This window comes from Erythrolamprus reginae, chromosome 2 (assembly GCF_031021105.1).
Source record: "Erythrolamprus reginae isolate rEryReg1 chromosome 2, rEryReg1.hap1, whole genome shotgun sequence".
NCBI lineage: Eukaryota > Metazoa > Chordata > Lepidosauria > Squamata > Dipsadidae > Erythrolamprus > Erythrolamprus reginae.
Window position 1 is genome coordinate 48,153,325 of NC_091951.1, and position 21,096 is coordinate 48,174,420.

The 21,096-nt window shown below is 45.0% G+C and overlaps 2 protein-coding genes across 2 annotated transcripts in view; one reads left to right on the forward strand and one right to left on the reverse strand.

The window, feature by feature from the left end:
- The window catches only part of PXK (PX domain containing serine/threonine kinase like), a 75,578-nt gene extending 67,705 nt beyond the window's left edge, over positions 1–7,873 (forward strand). The window contains 1 exon segment of the mRNA XM_070738133.1: positions 7,705–7,873. Within this exon segment, the coding sequence (XP_070594234.1) occupies positions 7,705–7,713 (9 nt within the window). The 3' untranslated portion in view covers positions 7,714–7,873.
- Positions 415–16,495, reverse strand: PDHB (pyruvate dehydrogenase E1 subunit beta). Its single transcript, XM_070738134.1, has 9 exons — positions 16,293–16,495; positions 9,523–9,630; positions 9,361–9,423; positions 9,174–9,209; positions 8,621–8,906; positions 7,675–7,785; positions 6,138–6,229; positions 5,619–5,760; positions 415–936 (listed from the first exon to the last, which is right to left on the reverse strand). The coding sequence occupies exons 1-9, from the start codon at positions 16,404–16,406 to the stop codon at positions 791–793; spliced, it is 1,098 nt and encodes a 365-aa protein (XP_070594235.1). The 5' UTR covers positions 16,407–16,495; the 3' UTR covers positions 415–790.
- Between the last annotated feature and the right edge of the window lie 4,601 nt (positions 16,496–21,096).

The following is a 21,096-nucleotide window of genomic DNA, read 5'->3' on the forward strand; positions in this document are numbered from 1 at the left end:
CCCCTGACCATGACCCACTAGAGCAGTGGTTCTCAACCTTTCTAATGCCGTGAGTCCCTGACCTCTTAATATAATTGCTAATGCTGTGGTTGACCCCCCCTCCCCAACCATAAGTCTAGTGCCAATTCTCCCAACAGAGCTTTAAGCTGATTGGCAGGAAGGTCAGAGGAACACCTCCATTGTAAACGCCTGATTGGTCAGATGGTAAAAATATGTTCCAAGGCACCAGAATAGAAGCTTTAGTTCCTAACACCATGGGGAATTTGTCTTTGCTCACATACAAAAACATCCCCTCTTCCCCCCTGGTTGGTCCGCAAGGCAAGGAACTCCGATTTAGAGGGAAGAATAGCAGGGGGCATGATTGTGCTCTCTCTGATATAAAGGGGGAATGGAAGAAATACACCACCTACACAATTTAGTTAATATCTTTATTACCAGCTACATAAGTTACAAAACAAGCACAAGCCGATTCTTGATATAATAGGCTGCTCATCAGAGCCAACCTGATCTTGTAGGCAATAACAAGACATTTTACCATATAATGAAAGTCCCTTAATAATTCATCTCTCTTTGCATTGGAGGGAGAGATAGAGGGAGAGAGGGAAGAAGGGAGAGAGAGAGATGGTCTGTAACAAACATGGTTTCTATTATTCCTTTTGTGATACCATATCCCAATCCACGTGCAATATAAGGTACAGCTCTGGATACAGTGGCTTGCAGTATACTCCATAAATAATTTTTTTTTTTTAAAAAAGATAATTTCTCGAACAACAGAATTTCCACACAAGATCTAGATATTGAGCGTCTTTTTCACAGCAACTATTATGTCCTTTACTTGAGGTATGCAGTTTTCCTCTAAAATCTTTGCATAAGGCATCGGCACATCGGCACCTGTGACACGAACCACGGGTGCATCCAGGTGATTGAAAGAAGGACCTGAAATCAGAAGAATGGATTGAAATTCATCCTTCCAAGTTTAAGATGGATATTTTCAGCCAGCTGCCTAGTATGTCTAAGAAACTGCTTGTGAAAGTTTATGGAACCAAGAATCTGCATCCCCAAATTTATCATTTCTCTCAGAAAACAAAAGAATAGGAAGAGGTACTGTGGCCACTAGCACAGAGTTCCGGGAGGGGGGGGGGGAAACCCAAGTCATAAATTTTATTTCGGTTGAGGATATGTGAAATAGGTGTCTGTAAGTTTGAAGCTTTTATTATCGATTCAGATTTTATTTTATCCCTCTGCTATTATTTTTATAAATAATTCAAGGCAGCAAATGTACCTAATAATCCTTCTTCCTCCTATTTTCCCCACATCAACCACCCTGTGAGATGCGTTGGGCATAACTCAATCTCCCGAGTGCTAGCATGGGGCTTAACCATTAGAACTAACTGGCTCTCTTTAGTGGGTGGGTATACTTGACCATTGAAATACAGTAATACCTCATGATACGAACTTAATTGGTGCAAGGAGGTTCGTAAGACGAAAGGTTCGTAAGACGAAACATTGTTTCCCATAGGAAACAATGTAAAGTCTATTAATCCGTGCAACAACAAAAAAAAACCCCCAAAAAACCGCTGCCGCCCGGCTGTCACCTTTTAAAACAGCCGGGGAGGTGGGGGGGCAGCAGCTGCCACAGCCGCCGGCTTCCCCGCCGCTCGCCCGCCCAGGATGCTGACCTGCTGCCTCGCGGGGAAGCCGGGCAAGAGCGATCTTCTGCCCGCCATGGGCGAGCGGCGGGGAGTCGCCCATGGCCGGCAGAAGATCGCTCTTGCCCGGCTTCACCGCGAGGCATCAGGTCAGCAAGAGCGATCTTCTGCCGGCCATTGGCGACTCCCCGCCGCTCGCCCATGGCCGGCAGAAGATCGCTCTTGCCCGGCTTCCCCGCGAGGTTTCCCCCCCCCCCGCCGCCGCCCGCTGGCTGCGAGCGCTCTGCCAGGCGGCCAAGAAGCATTCAGGGCGAAGTCACTTCGCCCTGAATGCTTCTTGGCCGCCTGGCAGAGCGCTCGCAGCCTGCTCAGCCTTGCCTCGGCCTTTGTGCGCGGCTTGTCCCGACAGGCCCCCACCCCAGCACTTTGAATCCCGCCGCTTCTGATGAAGACGGGCGGCGCGGAAGCCAGGGGCTGTGGCAGCTCGCCCCGCCCACCGCCCGTATCCAGCAGAAGCGGCAGGATTCAAAGTGCTGGGATGGGGGTGTCCCGACAGTCCCCATCCCAGCACTTTGAATCCAGCAGCTTCTGATGAAGACGGGCGGCGCGGAAGCCAGGGGCTGTGGCAGCTCGCCCCGCCCACCGCCCGTATCCAGCAGAAGCGGCAGGATTCAAAGTGCTGGGATGGGGGTGTCCCGACAGTCCCCATCCCAGCACTTTGAATCCAGCAGCTTCTGATGAAGACGGGCGGCACGGAAGCCAGGGGCTGTGGCAGCTCGCCCCGCCCACCGCCCGTCTTCATCAGAAGCTGCTGGATTCAAAGTGCTGGGATGGGGGTTTCCCGACAGTCCCCATCCCAGCACTTTGAATCCAGCAGCTTCTGATGAAGACGGGCGGCACGGAAGCCAGGGGCTGTGGCAGCTCGCCCCGCCCACCGCCCGTCTTCATCAGAAGCTGCAGGATTCAAAGTGCTGGGATGGGGGTGTCCCGACAGTCCCCATCCCAGCACTTTGAATCCAGCAGCTTCTGATGAAGACGGGCGGCACGGAAGCCAGGGGCTGTGGCAGCTCGCCCCGCCCACCGCCCGTCTTCATCAGAAGCTGCTGGATTCAAAGTGCTGGGATGGGGGTTTCCCGACAGTCCCCATCCCAGCACTTTGAATCCAGCAGCTTCTGATGAAGACGGGCGGCGCGGAAGCCAGGGGCTGTGGCAGCTCGCCCCGCCCACCGCCCGTCTTCATCAGAAGCTGCTGGATTCAAAGTGCTGGGATGGGGACTGTCGTGACACCCCCATCCCAGCACTTTGAATCCCGCCGGCCAAGAGCACTCGGGCAGAAGCTTCCCCCTCATCGCCTGTGTCTGGCAGAAGCTTCTGCCCGAGTCCTCTTGGCTGGCGGGATTCAAAGTGCTGGGGTAGGAGGTGTCCCGACAGCCCCCCCCCCCCCCAGTGCTTCGCCTCCCGCTGGGCAAGAGCGCTCGGGTGGCAGCCCCCGCTCCCCCGGCACAAAGCTAACCCCGCCCCCTGGGCAGCCAGAAGGCTCCTTTGGGAAGGCGGCCGCAGGGGTAGGAGGTGGAGAGGCAGGATAACTTTGCGCCGCTTCGGAGCCCGTTTCTTTCCTGCTGCCACTATCTCCTTGAAGGTTTTCCCAACGATGCGCTGCGCTGGGCTCCGAAGTGGTGCAAAGTTCTCCCTGCCTCCTCTGCGGTTGGGAGGCTCCTTGGGGAAGGTGGCTAGGCTTAGCAGATCAAGCCGCGCCTCCTGGATCAAGCCGCACCTCCCGGGCCTTCCGTCACTGAGCCTCGCCGGCCCGGAAAATCGCAACCCGTGTTGCCTGCGGCGTCGAGGGAAACCGAGCCAGGAGCCGCGGTGATGCTGCTCTCGGCTTGGCCTCCCTCGCCGCCGCAGGCAACACGGGCTGTGATTTTCCGGGCCGGCCAGGCTCAGCGGATCAAGCCGCGCCTCCTGTCACTGAGCCTCGCCAGCCCGGAAAATCGCAGCCCGTGTTGCCTGCGGCTGCGAGGGAAATCGAGCCAGGAGCCGCGGTGATGCTGCTCTCGGCTTGGCCTCCCTCGCCGCCGCAGGCAAAACGGGCTGCGATTTTCCAGGCCGGCCAGGCTCAGTGACGGAAGGCCCGGGAGGCGCGGCTTGATCCACTGAGTGGATCAAGCCGCGCCTCCCATCACTGAGCCTCGCCGCCCCGGAAAATCGCAGCCCGTGTTGCCTGCGGCATCGAGGGAAACCGAGCCAGGAGCTGCGGTGATGCTGCTCTCGGCTTGGCCTCCCTCCCCGCCGCAGGCAACATGGGCTGCGATTTTCCGGGCTGCTCAGCAGATCAAGCCGCGCCTTCCGGATCAAGCCGCGCCTCCTGTCACAGCCTCGCCGGCCCGGAAAATCGCAGCCCGTGTTGCCTGCGGCTGCGAGGGAAACCGAGCCAGGAGCCGCAGTGATGCTGCTCTCGGCTTGGCCTCCCCGCCGCAGGCAACACGGGCTGCGATTTTCCGGGCCGCTCAGCGGATCAAGCCGCGCCTCCCGTCACAGCCTCGCCGGCCCGGAAAATCGGAGCCCGTGTTGCCTGCGGCTGCGAGGGAAACCGAGCCAGGAGCCGCGGTGATGCTGCTCTCGGCTTGGCCTCCCTCCCCGCCGCAGGCAACACGGGCTGCAATTTTCCGGGCCACTCAGCGGATCAAGCCGCGCCTCCTGTCACAGCCTCGCCGGCCCGGAAAATCACAGCCCGTGTTGCCTGCGGCTGCGAGGGAAACCAAGCCAGGAGCCGCGGTGATGCTGCTCTCGGCTTGGCCTCCCTCCCCGCCGCAGGCAACACGGGCTGTGATTTTCCGGGCCGCTCAGCGGATCAAGCCGCGCCTCCCTGATCAAGCCGCGCCTCCTGTCACAGCCTCGCCGGCCCGGAAAATCACAGCCCGTGTTGCCTGCGGCTGCGGGGAAAACCGAGCCAGGAGCCGCGGTGATGCTGCTCTCGGTTTGGCCTCACTCGCCGCCGCAGGCAACACGAGCTGCAATTTTCCGGGCCGCTGAGTGGATCAAGCCGCGCCTCCCATCACTGAGCCTCGCCGGCTCAGTGACGGAAAGCCCAGGAGGCACGGCTTGATCCACTGAGCCTGGCCGGCCCGAAAGTTCGCAACGCACGTTGCCTGCGGCGGCGAGGGAAGCCAAGCAGTCGGACGCACCCTCGCCGCCGCACCCAGCCGCTGCCCGCCCCGTCCTAGCCTGAGCCGGGCCCGTTCGGTCACGCCTCGCCCGCCGCCCGCCCGATCCTGCGCCTCCTGCTTCCCCCCCCCAAGCCAAAAATACAAAGGCGGTCTGCTCCATGCTGCTCCGCCCTGCCTGTCATGCGGCAGCAGACCGTCTTTGTGTTTTTCACTGAGGGGGGAGCAGGAGGACCTTCCTGACTCCCTTCCCCAGCGCCGGACCTCCTGCCTTCCCTCCCAGCCAAAAACCCAAAGCGGCCTCCTGAACGTTTTCCGTCTTACCAACCTGCTGCCGCCGCCGCCGAGAAGCCCCGCAGCCCGGCTGTCACCTTTTAAAACAGCCGGGTGGCTTCCCAGCAGCCTCCCGAACGCCAAACCCGAACTTCCGGGTTCAGCTTCGGGAGGCTGCTGGGAAGCCCCCCGGCTGTTTTAAAAGGTGACAGCCGGGCTGCGGGGCTTCCCAGCAGCCTCCGGAATGCCGAACCCGGAAGTTCGGGTTTGGCGTTCGTAAGACGAAAAACGTTCGTAAGAAGAGGCCAAAATTTTCTGAACCCCGGGTTCGTATCACGGGTTGTTCGTAAGACGAGGGGTTCGTATCTTGAGGTACCACTGTACTACTCTTGCGGATTGGATAGCCTTTGCAGTCTAAACAGAAACTCTCTAATGAAGGATGAGGGCAACTGAACTTTCATTGGAGCCTTCAAATAAGAGACCACCAGTGTCCTGATGTTAGGACCCGCCATAAGTACCACTCTTCAAATACCTTCCATAATTCTGGCACAGATTTCAGCTCCCACGCCAAACTGGGGCCAGCCACCTTCTACTGTTACAAGATTATTGGTCTTCGTGATGCTAGTTTCAATGGTTTCAATATCCAATGGCCGAATACTACGAAGGTTTATAACCTACGAGAAAGATTTGAGAAATGGGCCAATTGTCAGTTCTATTGTACTCTGGAAAATAAATGGAGATCATAACTTTTTTTCAGTAAATAGAGCAAATTCACAAAATGGTACTGGTTTACTTTGGATAATTTTGGAAATTATTTAGCAACTTCTCCTTCTAAGTATCTACCTTGTCTACTTAATAGGTTACATGCAAATATATGAATAATGGGTAACTGAGATTTTCATCAAAGCTGGTCTCCAAAGCTGCTTCTGTTGCTTGGGGGGAAGTAGGTGCAGTCAAGGAACCAGGAGAACTCTTAACACATTTGAAAGGTCGGAAACAAATTTCGAAGATATCTTTTTCATGAATCGTATCCAAACAAAATAATTTGTACCTCGCATTCCACTCCATCTTTGGCAAGGACAGCAGCTGCTTCGAGACAGTGGCCAACAGATCTTGAGTGAGCCGCTAAGGTTATATGGGTTCCTAAAACACAAAATTGGTGATTGACTTGTAACGTGGGCAGAGATCTGTTCTAAATTCAAAACTTTTTAAAGGAGGATTATCCAATACTCACCATATCAACTTTTAAATCCTAAAGTTAAACTTATTACCCCCAAAATATGAAATGTTTTACTGATTAAAAAACATACCGGTACCTAATATTGTCAAAAACACTATAGGAACTGTATGAGTGTTGTAATTACAAGGTAGTCCTAATGTTACAAAAGCAATTTGGGACCAGGATGCTTAGCAATGGCAATCCTGGTTGCCATCATAACTAGGGAACTTTGAACCATTAAGTGAAGATTTCACATGATTATGAGAGGACTACTATAATTTTGAATGGTTGTGAATGGATGTAGCCTGAGGACTACCAGTACTGTCGAACATAGGAGTTAAACTCTCCTAACTCAGCAAATTAGAAGAATTTCTATATTTTAGAACCATCTAGAAATGAAAAGGGGGAAATCAATTTTAAAAAGATCAATGAATGTTTGTGTATACTTCTATCACCAAATAAGCATGATGGACCAATGGGGAACATACTTAACAATATAGGAGTGTATACACCAGACAAAGCTAGCCAACGTAGGGAATAATCAGGCACACTCAAAAGCTACCTCTTAAAAATCAAAATCAATTCCATTTTCCACTCTCACTGAGTTTGTAAGCATAGGAATAACGTATGTTTTAAGACTTGAAATAATGGGTGACCATTAGGGGTAGGATAAATTGTGAAAGCCTGCAAATTCAGTTTGTTCTATTTTTTCACCCAGGCTTTTGAAGCCCCCTTTCTTTTTCTCTGTTTCTGAGTTTAATAACTCTCATCTGTCTTCTTTTTGCTTTGGAAGCCAGGCAGCATATAAATTCAATAAATTTGATGATGCAAGGAGGCTTCTTTTTTAAAAGAAAACCAGGCTGATTAAAAAAATTATTTCAGAATCTCTTAAAAAGATACTTGCAGAATACAGCAAATTGTTTAAACACTCTAGAACAGGGGTGTCAAACTAGATTTCATTGAGGGCTGCATCAGGGTTGTGTTTGACCTTGGGGGGAGGGCATGGCCAGGGTGGACGAGGCCAGCTCAACATCACTCACTGAGGCTCCATTTTTGGCTGTGACTGCCTCCTGCAGCCATCTGCCAACAAAAACAGAGCTCAGAAAGGCCACACATGGCCTGCCCAAGCTCCATTTCCGGCCACAATGGCCTCATGCAGCCCTCTCCTCTGCCAGTGAAAATGAGCTCAGGTGGGCTGCAGTTTCCCTAAGCTGCATTTTTGCTGGTAGAGGCACAGCGGGCCAGTCCTTGACTGATTCCAAGATGGGTCTGTGGGCCAGATCCAGTCCGCCAGCCTTGAGTTGAACACCTCTGTTCTAGAAACCCGGAAAACTTGAGAAGGCTAAATGCAAATAGCATGCCTGCTTACCTTGCTTTTCTATCTTGGCTTTTCCAATAGGAACAATGAAATCTTTTGAAGCTGCTTCCTCAGACAACTCAAAGGACACACCGTACATTAACTCATTTTCCAACATGACAACTATAAGGAATAAAAAAAGAAGTGTGCTTTAATCACAGTCAAATTCTGGTGCTCATCAGATTACTTTTACAATGAAAGACCTTAAAGACACAATAGAGTCCTGCACATTACTAGCTTGATACCTTGAAGTGAAACCTACAGTACAAAAAGATCTGATGAAACATAAGCACCAAGAGTTCGTGTTAGTTCCAAAAATCAAAATTCTGCAACGTGTGTACATTCATGCAAAGTAAAATTCTGGGGATGCCTTTAATATCTAATGTCAGAAATAATCAAATGGGAATCAGGAGTGTATTAGAAGCTCCAATGTTAAAATATTTCAAGCTTGAGATATTTAATCTGTGCCTCTCTACCATGAAACACCCTTTACAAGCATGATAGCCCAAGACCAACTTCCTGAATCTGGAAAATAGGTTAACTTGGGCTCTCCCAGCTTGTTGCATCCTGGTTGTGAGATGTTGAGATTTTTAATACCTAGGTGGAAGCTTTTTAATATAAATTCAGCAATTCATACAGACAGTCCTTGTTTAGAGACTGACTTGCTTAATGTTTACAGTTACGACCATGATGAAAAAATAATTTTGCAATCAACCCTTAAATTTATCACTTTTTCAGGACTGTAAAACAAAGGAAAGCTGAAGTAAGATTGATGGCACAGTTGTCATTTCCCTCAGTGATTGCTTTACTTAACAGTCAAGTTACTTGTCCCAATTGTGGTTGCTAAACAAGGACTATACCTTGGATTTCATAAGAAAGTACAGAAAATGTTTGATGCAGATAAAATATAGGAAGGCAGTGCATTCATATTACATAGCAATTTTTGGGATTTGTTTACCTGGGTTATCATCCCTTATTGATGCTTTAAGGAGACCTTTTGCATCCTCTGCACTCCAGGGGCTAACTACTTTCAGTCCAGGACAATGCCCATACCAGGCTGCAAAACACTGTGAATGCTGGGCTGCTACTCCTGCTGAGGCACCATTGGGGCCCCTGAAGACAATGGGGACGGATACCAACCCAGAAGACATATAGTAGGTTTTAGCAGCCGAGTTTATAATCTGATCAATAGCTTGCATGGAGAAATTGAAGGTCATGAATTCACAAACGGGTCGCAAGCCAGCCTGGTAAAAACAAACCAACTGAATTAATATTAAGATATAAATCCTCTTCCGTATCTTCATCTATTCATTTCCTAAATCTAATCAGAATTGCCACCCCTTTGAATACAAAAGTGTAATGCCTGTTCTTTCCTTTAAAAAGAAAATAAAAGGTTTCTTTAAAAAACTTTGTTTCTTTTAATGAATCTAGTGGGTGGATGTGTAACAAAACTAAGATGTCTTTAAAGCTACTTAGAATACTTTCCTTTATAACATATGGGAGTTACATACCATCGCAGCACCAACAGCAATTCCAGTAAACCCCATCTAGGAAAGGAAAACAAGCAAATTAAGGAATTTATAAACACAAACCATCACTTTATGAAATAAAATTTAAAGATGCCAATTAACTCACTTGCAAGCCAATTTGCTTAAAGGAATAAAATAAAAAGATTAAAAATGTTTTCTGAATTCATACCTCTGATATAGGAGTATCTATTATCCTCTTATCTCCATATTTCTTCCAAAGTCCTCTGCTAATCTGTAGATTTGAAAAAGGAGGTCAAAGTGCTGCTAAAACAATATCCTTTAAAATAATTATACTAATAATTATACTAGAATGCCTTGGTAGGTATCTTACCTTGTATGCACCATCATATTGCGCAACTTCCTCTCCGAGCAAGAAAACTTTCTCATCCCTCTCTAGTTCCTCATCTAAGGCCTGGTTTAAAGCTTCACGGACAGTGACCTGTGATGATAAGATATCTGAGCCAAAATCCACAAATCGTTACTTCTAGTAATTACTGTCTCAAGAGAGGAAGGAAGACGGCAATGTTTTAACTGGAACTTAGAATTTTGATAGCTGAAGCAAATATTTTATGCTGAATCTGACATCTTACCAAAGGATTAGAAAGGACAGGTTATCCTCCCCCCTGAAGAAGAATGTACTGAACAGGTGAAAGATATCTGTCTCAATTCTGTACAGGGGAAAATGAATACAGTAATGCCCATATTTGAGAAATACTATTTTCCTACATTGGCACTTACAAATGGGAAAAAAAACCTATGTGACTATTACAGAACTTTCTGAATTATTCTGTATTAGTTAGCCTTCAGCTTACTTGAGCCCAAAATTATGGTTGTAAGTTATAATGGTCATTAAGCAGGTCATCATGACTGCCTGATTTTATTACCATTTTTGCAGCATTTGTTAAGCAAACACATTTTACTCAATGCCCGTCTATGCCAGAAACTGGCAAAAATCACAGAAAACCAGTCACATGACCACAGGATGCTGTAAATTGATGTATAGGCAAGCCATTTGCCAAAAAAACCCCAAAATGTGATAACATGTACAGGGGGGGGGGGAAGATGTGTGCAGCAATCGGAACTCTGAAACTGGGTTATAAGTAGCTTTGGAGAGGTTGATTATAATCTTAAGCAAGGACTATCTGTATTTTTAATGTATATTAACTTTCTTTTGTGAATTTTCATGTTACATTCTGATGGCTACTGTGTTTCCTTGAAAATAAGACCCTGCCTTATATTTTTGGAAGCCCAAAATAAGCTTTTGGCCTTATTATTTGAGAGATCTTATTATTCTGAGGCACATGGATTAAGACAGGGCTTCTCTTGATGTCTTACCTGATTTCCAGCTCAGTCTCTTTAATCCCTAACCAGAGAAAATGGCGGGTACCAGTTATGCATGCATTTAAATATTTGGGGGGGTTATTTTTGGGGAAGGGTTTATTTGGGGGGGAATGTCTTGTTTTTTGGGCAATAGGGTATTATTGATTCAATAAATGATAGATCCCTGAGTTTACACTTAGGCAGAAATAATGGTTTATAACAAGGTTCGACAAACCCAGGCGCCTGGTCGCCAGTGGCGCCTAGAAAATGTTGTCTGGCGCCTAGAAGGGCGCTGCGGTGCCTCTGACCTCTCCGCTCCTGCCCGATGCCGCGGTTTCTGGCGCTCTCCTGCTGGGTCCCAAAGAAGGCAGGCAGGAAGGAGACCTCCATTCTTCGCGCCTTTTTCCCGCCTTCCTTCTTTGGGGCCCAGCAGGACAGCGCCAGAAACCGCGGCATCGAGCAGGAACCGGGAGGTCGGAGGCACCGGCACGGCAGCGCCCGCCCAGCTGAAGGTTCCCTGTCGTCATCGGCAAGTGTCCTTTGGTTGCCCGGCGGGAGGGCACTGGCGGTGGGAGCGGGGGGGGGGGGGCCGCGGCTGCAGCGGCACAGGCAGTCGCGGGGAGATGGCGGGGGGAGGGGGGGCGGCTAAAGCGGCCCCGGGCACCGTTCCCTGTACGCTTTTCCAGGGGCGCGCAGGGAGCCGCGGCCACCCGCCCGCCTACCGGATTTCCCTCCGCGCGGCTGGGGAGGTGGATTCGCCACCCCCGCCAGCCCGATCTCCCTCCAGTGGCTGGTGACGTAGTTCTACCGCCCTCGCCAGCCTGATCTCCCTCCGTGGGGGGGTGGGGGGCGACGAACCGACGACCGGGGGCTGTCCGTCCGTGTTGGGTGGTGCAGGGCAGGCACAGGCAGCCCCAGGGGAGAACAAGGGAGGGAGAGAAAGGAAAGAGAGAGTAAGGGAGGGAGAGAAAATTGAATGAAGGAGGGAGAGAAAGAAAGAGTAAGAAGCAGAAAGGATAGAGAAAAAGGAAGAGAAAGGGAGGGGGAGAAAGGAAAGAGGGAGGAAGGGGGGGAGAGAAAATTGAATGAAGGAGGGAGAGAAAGAAAGAGTAAGAAGTAGAAAGGATAGAGAAAAAGGAAGAGAAAGGGAGGGAGAGAAAGGAAAGAGAGAGAAAGGGAGAGAAAGGGAGGGAGAGAAAATTGAATGAAGGAGGGAGAGAAAGAAAGAGTAAGAAGTAGAAAGGATAGAGAAAAAGGAAGAGAAAGGGAGGGGGAGAAAGGAAAGAGGGAGGAAGGGGGAGAGAAAGAAGATATGAAGGAGGGAGAAAAAGAAAGAGAGATAGGAAGGAAAGAGGGAGAGAAAGGAATGAGAGAGAAAGGGAGGGAGAGAAAGGGAATGAAAGAGGGAGAAGGGGTGAGAGATAGAAAGGATAGACAGAAAGGGAGAGAAAGGAAAGAGAGAAAGGGAGGGAGAGGAAGGAAAGAGATGAGAGAGGAAGGAGGAGACAGAGGGGGTGAAAGCGATGTCAGGTGGAGACTCGGCAAAAAACCAAGTTTGCTTAAAAAAAATTCTGGCTCCTAAATTTTTTGGCTGGCTCCTAGATTCTGAACAACTTTGTCGACCCCTGGTTTATAAATCGCAATATCTGGATTCAGAAAAGGTGCTAAATTAAGACTAAGCAAATCACATTTTGAGCCAGCATGATCATGAATAATTTTCTCCTTGACATGAATAGTACCTATTCTCTGAATAGTAAGAGCACTCTAGAACAATGTTCTTTAAGCTTTTTACTCAGGAGGAATCTTATTCATTTCTAATCTACACAATGCACCTTTTACAATGTTTACCACAACAACAAAACGGCAAACCAGCAGCTGAGTTTCAGAGTGTGTATATAGTGTGTACTATAAGCATTAAAACAATATGGTATGCAAAGTTTAAAAATTGTGTTTATCATAACTTCACAATACACAATATACTGAGGTTAAAGTAGTATTTCTCCCATATTACTGCTTAGTGGTGGTCCTATAAATAAGATCGCAGTAACACTACTGTATTTCTTTAATTTACAACGGTTGAGCTGCTCCACAAATATTTATTTGTGTTTGTTTGCTTGATTTCCATGCCGCCCTTCTCCGGAGACTCAGGGCTATTCACAATATAACCAGTGGTGTCAAAAATCTGAAAAATCCAAGAGGATTATTATGTTAGCATTCCTAATGAAGGCTAGCAACTTCTAGGTTTAAAGATAAATTGAATTGATATAAATGATAGGTTCCTTCCGAGCACATTTACTATTGGATAGCCATCCCTCATTAAACCACATGTTGCAGAAAATATGAAGGGTTCTTGGTGCTCTTTGAGCTTGTTTTCTTGCAGATATTTTATTATCCAAACTAGGTAACATCATCGGTGCTAATAAGGAGTGCAACTTGCTGTCAGTTAATATTCTATTGGCTTGCCTGTCAGTATTGGTAGAAATGGTCTAAGAGATTCTTACGTTGTACTGTTTGCTGTTAGCTTCTTTGGCAGTTTCTTTAATAAATTAAAGCCCTAAAAATGTCCTAAGCAGACAAAAAGATCTAACAACCCCAGAAGAAAAAAACAGGAGTCCCCTATAAAATACAATGTAAGGACTGCAACAATCACTATGTAGGACAGACAGGCAGAAGACTGAGAGAACGCATCCATGAACACCAACTAGCAGTCAAAAGACATGATGAAAATTCTTTAATTTCACAACATATAGACAAATTTAACCACAGTTTCAATTGGGAAAATGCGACCATCCTTGAACAAGTCAAGTCTAAAAATTCCAGGGAATTTCTAACAATTCAGCCATCCCAGGCACATAGACATTAACAACATTTATAGACTATGCAAGAGACTATCGCCTGCCCAAAAAAGGAACAAAAAAACTCAAGCACCTCTTCACCAGCAGTCAGCACCCATTTCAGCAGAGATTAAATTCAAGGTTAACATCAGACTAACAATCGGGTATTAAAATATTCCAATCAAACTGGCAAAGAAGCCAACAGCAAACAGCCCAACTAAAGAATCTCTAAAACCAATCTCACCAACACTGACAGGCAAGCCACTAGAACATAAACTAACAGCAAATGGCTCCCCTTAATACTGGGGTATCAAACTCGATTTCACTGAGGGCATCAGGGTTGTGTTTAACCTCGGGAGGCAGGTGGGGGGAGTGGTCAACGCAAGATCACTCGTGTTGGGGGCATCTGTGGCGCTCCAAGCATTCTGCCAGGAAAAACGGGATTCCAAACTCCGTTTTAGGCTACTATGGCATCCTGAAACCCTCTGCTAGCAAAAACGGAGTCCAGAAGGGCCACCTGTGGTTGTCACAAGCTCAGTTTTCAGCTACAATGGCATCCTGCAACTCTCTGCCAGTGAAAATGGGAGTCCGGGAGAGCGGCCTGCGGCCCTCATGAGTATTTTCAGCTACAATGACATCCTGCAACTCTCTGCCAGTTTGAGAGGGTTGCCCGTGGCCCTCCCATGGGCTGGATCTGGTCCCCAGACTTTCAGTTTGACACTCCTGCCTTACTAGCACCATTGTTACATAGTTTGTGTAATGAAATGTCTGCAAGAAAACAAGCTCAGAGGACACCAAGGACCTCTCAAGTCAATATTCTCTTTTATTGGTGCAGAAAATATTTCCAACGGAATACTAGCTGATTAAAATCTCAGGGGCAAAATACCAGTAATTAGTTCCTTCATTTTGATGGATATAACCTTTTTCCTTAGAGACACTAGATAGATCCTTTCTGAAGGTATTGATAAATGTTTAGAGAATAGTAAGTTCATGGTAACATCTTTGGTCTGTTTAAATTGAAATAGTTCCCATAACTTTTGTGAATTATTGTAATATCTTTTACCTCTATTTGCACCTCTTGCAATGTCACCAACCTTTTTATTCAATGAATATTCTAATAAGATCCATACATTGCTTTAACTTCTCTCTTTTCACTTATAATCATTTATAAATCCATTTTTTCTAGTCAACAACAGCTACATACCTCTTTTCCATATTAACTGCCATGTCCGCTTTCCTTGCAGTATCACACAATCTAAACTTTGCTGCAAGTTATTCAGGTTGATTGTCTGCATACAAAAGTACATATGCTTTCACACACCCCAAAACACAACTGGTATGTAGAATCCCCTGGATATTTATTCATAATACCTACAATAAACAACTTTTTTCAATTCCTATTCCTTATAGCTGTTATTTTAATTACCTTATAATCTTTCTAAACTAGATGATTAGATTAGTTGTACAGGTAGTCCTGGGTTAATAATGTCAATTGGGACGGGAATTTCTGTCACTAAGCAATACAGTACAGTGGTACCTCTACCTAAGAACTCTACCTACAAACTTTTCTAGATAAGAGCTGGGTGTTCAAGATTATTTTGCCTCTTCTCAAGAACCATTTTCCACTTACAAACCCGAGCCTCTGAAACTAACCGGAAAACGCGGGGAGAAGCCTCTGTGGGGCCCCTCTAGGAATATCCTGGCAGGAAACAGGGCCGGAAAACACAGGGAGAGGCCTCCGTGGGCCTCTCTAGGAATCTCCTGGGAGGAAATAGGGACTCCACCCTACCTGTGGTTTCCCCAATCGCACGAATCATTTGCTTTTACATTGATTCCTATGAGAAAATTGCTTCTTACAAACTTTTCTACTTAAGGACTTGATCACGGAACGAATTAAGTTCATATGTAGAGGTACCACTGTACATCACAGGGCTACACCACTTAGCAGCAGAAATTTCAGTCCCAATTGCCATTAAGTGAATCTTATGTCACATGGTTACTATTTGCAATTTGCTGCCAGCTTCCCCATTGCTTATATAAAGCTGGCCACAAAAATTGCAAAGGGTTCAAGGACATGGTATGTATCATATACAGTAGCTGGGTATTGCAGCTTGACTTCCTGGTTCCAATCCTTCCCCGCAGGGAGGCGGAACCGACTAGGTGGTTCCGCCCCAGATGCCTGATGGACCCAGAGGGCTTTCAGAGGGCGCTTGCGGTTGCATATGCATAATTTCGTATTCATTTATTTTGTCATGGCTATGTAATGTAAATTGGAGGTGGTGTCCCTTTGAGAGTTGTATGCCACAACATTTTGTTTTAATTACGGTAGTATACATTCAAAGTGAAAATAAAGTTATTTCTATTCTTATTCCTATTCTATTTCTATGACATGGAATGCTGCAATGTTCCAACTCAAGCGAAACAACAAGCCAAGAGTTATGCATTTGAACAATTGCAAGTACCAATGTGTACAATCAGTACTCCTTATAAGTTCTAGCATTCGCTAAACAAATGGTTGTTATCAAAGAACCACCTATATTAGCGTTTTGGGTGCCAATACTAATTTCTTACAGCTGTATTCTATTAATTATATCCTTTCTAAGCTGGAGGGTTAAGATCCATGTTAATCATTTTTTGGTGACAAAAGTTATTTTCTCTCTTCTCCCAGGACGACGCGACACAACAAAATAAGGTGTTTAGGTGCCAGATTTAAAGTGGAAAAATGTAGAAAGCTAAACTAACCTTATCTGAAAAATTAAAACACAGCAAATGCTCCTATTCGCATCTGCTCTCCTTTTAGGCCAAGCAAGTCATGCCCGGTTAGATCACCTTCATCCCGACAAGCATCTTTTCGGATGTCCCTTAATTTGTGGGAAATTGACCTTCGCTTCCGTGGGTTTTAACGGTGTTTTAATCTTTCCTTAACAGTTCGCTCGACCTCCCGTACCTGAACAGCAGCAGGCCCAGACGACCGAAAGCCTCGTTGTGGAGGTGCCGAGAACCGGCCGGCTTCCAGCCGCCCCACACACCGGACAAGACCTCGGAGGGGACCCGCCGCCATCTTGAACCTGCCCTCCGCCCGGCGCGCGGCTGTTACGTAATTCCTTGCGCCGCCTGCCCTCCCCGCTCTCGCTCTCCACGGTTGCCCAGTAACCCGACGAGAGAAAGATTCTCGCGAAGTTGAAACGACGAGAACTGCCCATGTAGCTATTTGCTGGTAATTTTTTTGCCCTGCTTCCGCCCTCAGTTGAGAAGGCTGGGATTCCAACGTCAAAGGAGAATATTTTTCAGCTGTAATTCGGGGAGGTCGCAGAATTACAGAGAGAAAAAAACAAAAATTTGTGTTGTTATGAAACCTGTCTCGGTTGGACAACACAGAAAAAAGTCCATGTTTTCAGCCAGATAATGGGGAAAAAAGCGCAAGACCTTTTCCTCTAATGGAATCAGCTGATGTTTCCAATTCAGGGCATCTACTTAAAAATCCCCCTATGACCCAATTACACGGCAGCTATGTAAGATTATTGAGCCTTCACATCAGAACTCAAATGGCTATTTTGTTTTGCCCCCCCCCCCCCCGGAAAATAAATTTTATTTACAGTTGCTTTGCAAAAAAGAGAGAAAAAGTAGAATGGATGGAATGCACTTACTAATCATACTTAGGAAACTACTGTAAACCCATTCTTTGTTGAAAGTTCTGTTACAAGTATATGAAAATGCATTGTATGCAGGGTAAAGGCAGCCAGGAATTGATTAAAAAAACCTATCTCTCAGTTCCAACTGAATTTATGCTAAACATGCTACCTTGGTCTTGTAGTACATTCACTACTGATAAATAATCTACTCTTTCAATCAGATTTCAGCCAAATATCCTCCCAGGCAATAGAACAAATTAATTCCTCTGTATATTCATTCTTGCTGCCTTTTTTTGTATATGGAAAGGACAAGTTTTCTTCCACAAGCATCTTTCATGTTATTATTGCACCAAGCAGTTTAAAAAAAATAATTCTTGCAACACCAAGCAACATAATTATCCATTCTGTTCTAAGCAGCCTATCTATTTTCTTTATAGCAACATTACATTGATTATGTTGGGAGATTAAACAGTATAGTTGTAAGCCACCCTAATGTCATTTCATATTTAATAATGCATAAATCTAAGAAGGCGATTCAAAGCAAAACTAATTGATGGTATATTCATTAATACCAAAGAGGAGCTGGTGGAAAAATCACACGCACTCATTTAGCATCTAAGGGGTAATGGCAGCACAAAATTTGAGAATCCCTGTTGTTTTTCTCATAGATTCATGCTTTTTGCATTAACTATATTTTCACTCTGGTTTCTTTTACTTTTTATTCCATGTTCATTTAATGCCAAGGTCTATTTTCATACTCTCCAAAATCTTAGTTCCATACCCAGAATCTCTTATTTCATTGTATTTTTATTAGTTTTTGATCAAAAACAGACAATCATGCTTTTAGATTCATTCATTCATTTTCATGTGTATTAAGAGACTAATGTTTTAAAAAACAAGGTCAGACCTTTTCCTTAATCAAATGCTCATCAATCATGATTTTCATTCATACTTTCCATGAAGCATAATTGTTCAAAATATTGCAATATTTTCACAAAACTCATTTCAGGTTATTTTATTTATTGCACCATTATAATCTATAATGATCAAAATGTGGATCTTTTCCTACCGTCATATACAGTCATAAGAATCTAGATTATAGCAATTTAATTTTTCTCGCAACATTTTAGCTCTTTTATTCACATGCATCCGCCCCTCTCCTAGAAGAATGAAATACAGTACTTTGAGAAATATTTTAAAAAGCAGAATATTATATTTCCTCTAAAAGAGAAATCGAAATCTTAAAGGAAACAAACTCAGAGCCACAGTTCCCTGCCCCCAAGCAGATACTAAGCTGAGACCAGCTTTTAGAAATACAGATTTGGTAACCATTCAAAGCAGGATATTTTGAACAAAGGCAGAATTAGGTAGAATGGTAGGATCAGCCCTCCTCACTCAAGATCCAAACCAGGAAAGCTATCAAGACACAATAGGAATGGCCCAACACCCTTTCAGGGCACAAGCCTCTTCATTATATCATCTCAGAGAATCCAGGCTTCAATCAAACTTAATTCAGGCAATCTAAAAAGTTAGCTATGACCCCAGCATAGTCCCCTGGGAGTATGACAACCAATAGAATACATTTCTTGCACAACAGGAAGATCAAAGGCAAGGCCCAAGAAAGAGTATAAATACCTCTCACTCAACGCCACGTTTTCAGCTACCCAGGACTTCAAACCCTTATCTATCTATCTATCTATCTATCTATCTATCTATCTATCTATCTATCTATCTATCTATCTATCTATCTATCTATCTATCTTGAAAGGGACCATCAGGTCATCAAGTCCAACCCCCTGCCCGAGCAGGAAATCGTATAGAACCCCAGCCAGATGGCAGTCCAATCTCCTCTTGAAAATGTCCAGAGTTGGGGAGTTCACAACCTCCACATGCAAGCCATTCCACTGGTCGATCGCTCTTCCTTATTTTCAGGTTGAATCTCTCCTTGGTCAGCTTCCAGCTGTTGTTCCTCGTCCTGCCCTCTGGTGCCCTGGAAAATAGAGTGACCCCCTCCTCTCTGTGGTAACCCCTCAAATACCTGTATACTACTATCATGTCCCCTCTGGCCCTCCTTTTCTCTAGGCTATCAATGCCCAGTTCCCGCAATCTCTCTTTATAAGTCTTGGTTTCTAGTCCCTTAATCATTTTGGTTGGTCCTATCCATCAACAATATGGTCCTGTCCATCAACAAACAATCTTTCCAATCAGGCTCCATGTTTCCAATGTCTTTTTCCCCACATGGAACTGAACCAGATGAATATTTCTTCCAATACACAATTAAATCCAACCCCTCACTATTGTACCACTTGCATTCATAAGCTATTGCATTTTTTAACTTTCATAGACCTTCCCTTCCTCCGTTTCCCTCCTTTTCCTTTTCCTTTTTCATTTCTTAATTCATAAATGTGTCCTCTATTGTTCTTCCTACATTCTTACAAAATGAGTCTACTGATATTGACATCTGCTCCCCATTACAAGTTTAGTCAATCAGAATTTTCACATACCATTTTTTAAAAACTAGGTAGCAAAATCTTGATGAACATTCTAGCCTTAATTATGCCAGTACCGTACCTTTCTAGAAATAGTTAAGATAATGCCTGTTTTGTGTCATTTTGACCAGAATAAACTAGCATTTTTATTCTAGAGATTCCTTTGAAGCAATCAGATTACTGCCATTTCCAACTAACAGGTTGGATATTTCAGCAGGAGAACCATCTGAAATGTATCTTCATATTACTAACGTATCTTAGAAGAGGAAATATCATAATGCATGCCAGAAGAGAACTATTCTGTAATGAAAAATGAGAAAATAAATCAAAGCAAGTATAGAAAGGCTTTTGGTTGGGTGCAGGACACATCTGTAACTGTTATGTCTGCCAAAGAGATGCTAAGAACTACTGAGAGATTATTCAAACTCCTATACTTGCCATATTGACTGCTTTCTTATTTTGAATCTGTCAACAGCTGCACATGAATAGTTAAGTACATGTTCAGATTTGCCAAAAGATGTTATGTTTAACTATTTTCCTTGTAGAGATTGTAATAGCTTCTATTCATTTAGAGATTATTGAAAACATGGAATGTGACCTATGGTACCTAACATTTGTATGCAACTGCACAATGCACAGAGTCAGCATTCAGTTAATATCCAACCATCTAGACCAGTAAACCACACTAAATTGGTTGGTTGATTGGTTTATTACTTTCTTTGTTTCTGAATTACAGAGAAAAATTATGGGGGTAAAATTATTCCCACAAAAACATATTTTTGTGACAATTACAGGTAATCATCAACTTAGTCATTCGTTCAGGGTTTGAAGTTACCATGGTGCTGAAAAAAGTGACTTACAATTGATCTTTGAGTTTACAATCATCACATCATCCCCAGTCACATGATTAAAATTCTGGCACTTGGCAACCAGCATGAATTTATGATGCTTGCAGTATCCCAAGATCATTGATTGCCATTTGCAACTTCCCAGCTGGCTTTCAACAAGCAAAATCAATGGGGAAATCCAGATTTGATTAACAACTGAACAATTCACTTAAGAACTGCAGGGATTTTCTTAACATCTAGGGGGGGGGGTGTTCATAAAAATTGATCATGACTCACTTATTAAATGCCTTGCTTAGCAACAGAAATTTTGAGCTCATTTGTGATAATAGATTCGAGTACCTGTATCCATTAGAACAAATAATATGTTAAATTGGGTTTCATACATATAGAGTTATATATGCACACATGTACATTTCCTGAATAATCTTAGCCTTGTTCAAGTGTATATCCTAAGTGTATGAAATAATCAAGAATGAAGCATTCTGGGAAGCAAAAGTGGACCTAGGACCCAACCTATCAGTACTCTTTTTCTTCTGAGTTTGCAAGCTTGATGTCATGATCTCATAAGTGCATTCATGTGTGGTTCAGAAAAAAACACTCGTAGAATGATCTGGTTAATGTCAGAGTTCCATAAATTATAATATATTAATACAAGATTTGACAATGGCTAGAGCCAAAATAGTAAGCCTGGAGCCTAAGGTGTGCAGTTAAGCCCATGTTGTAGCTATGTTGATTATGCTCTTTAGTTTTATCTTGGATGCTATATTCCTTATCTATTGTTT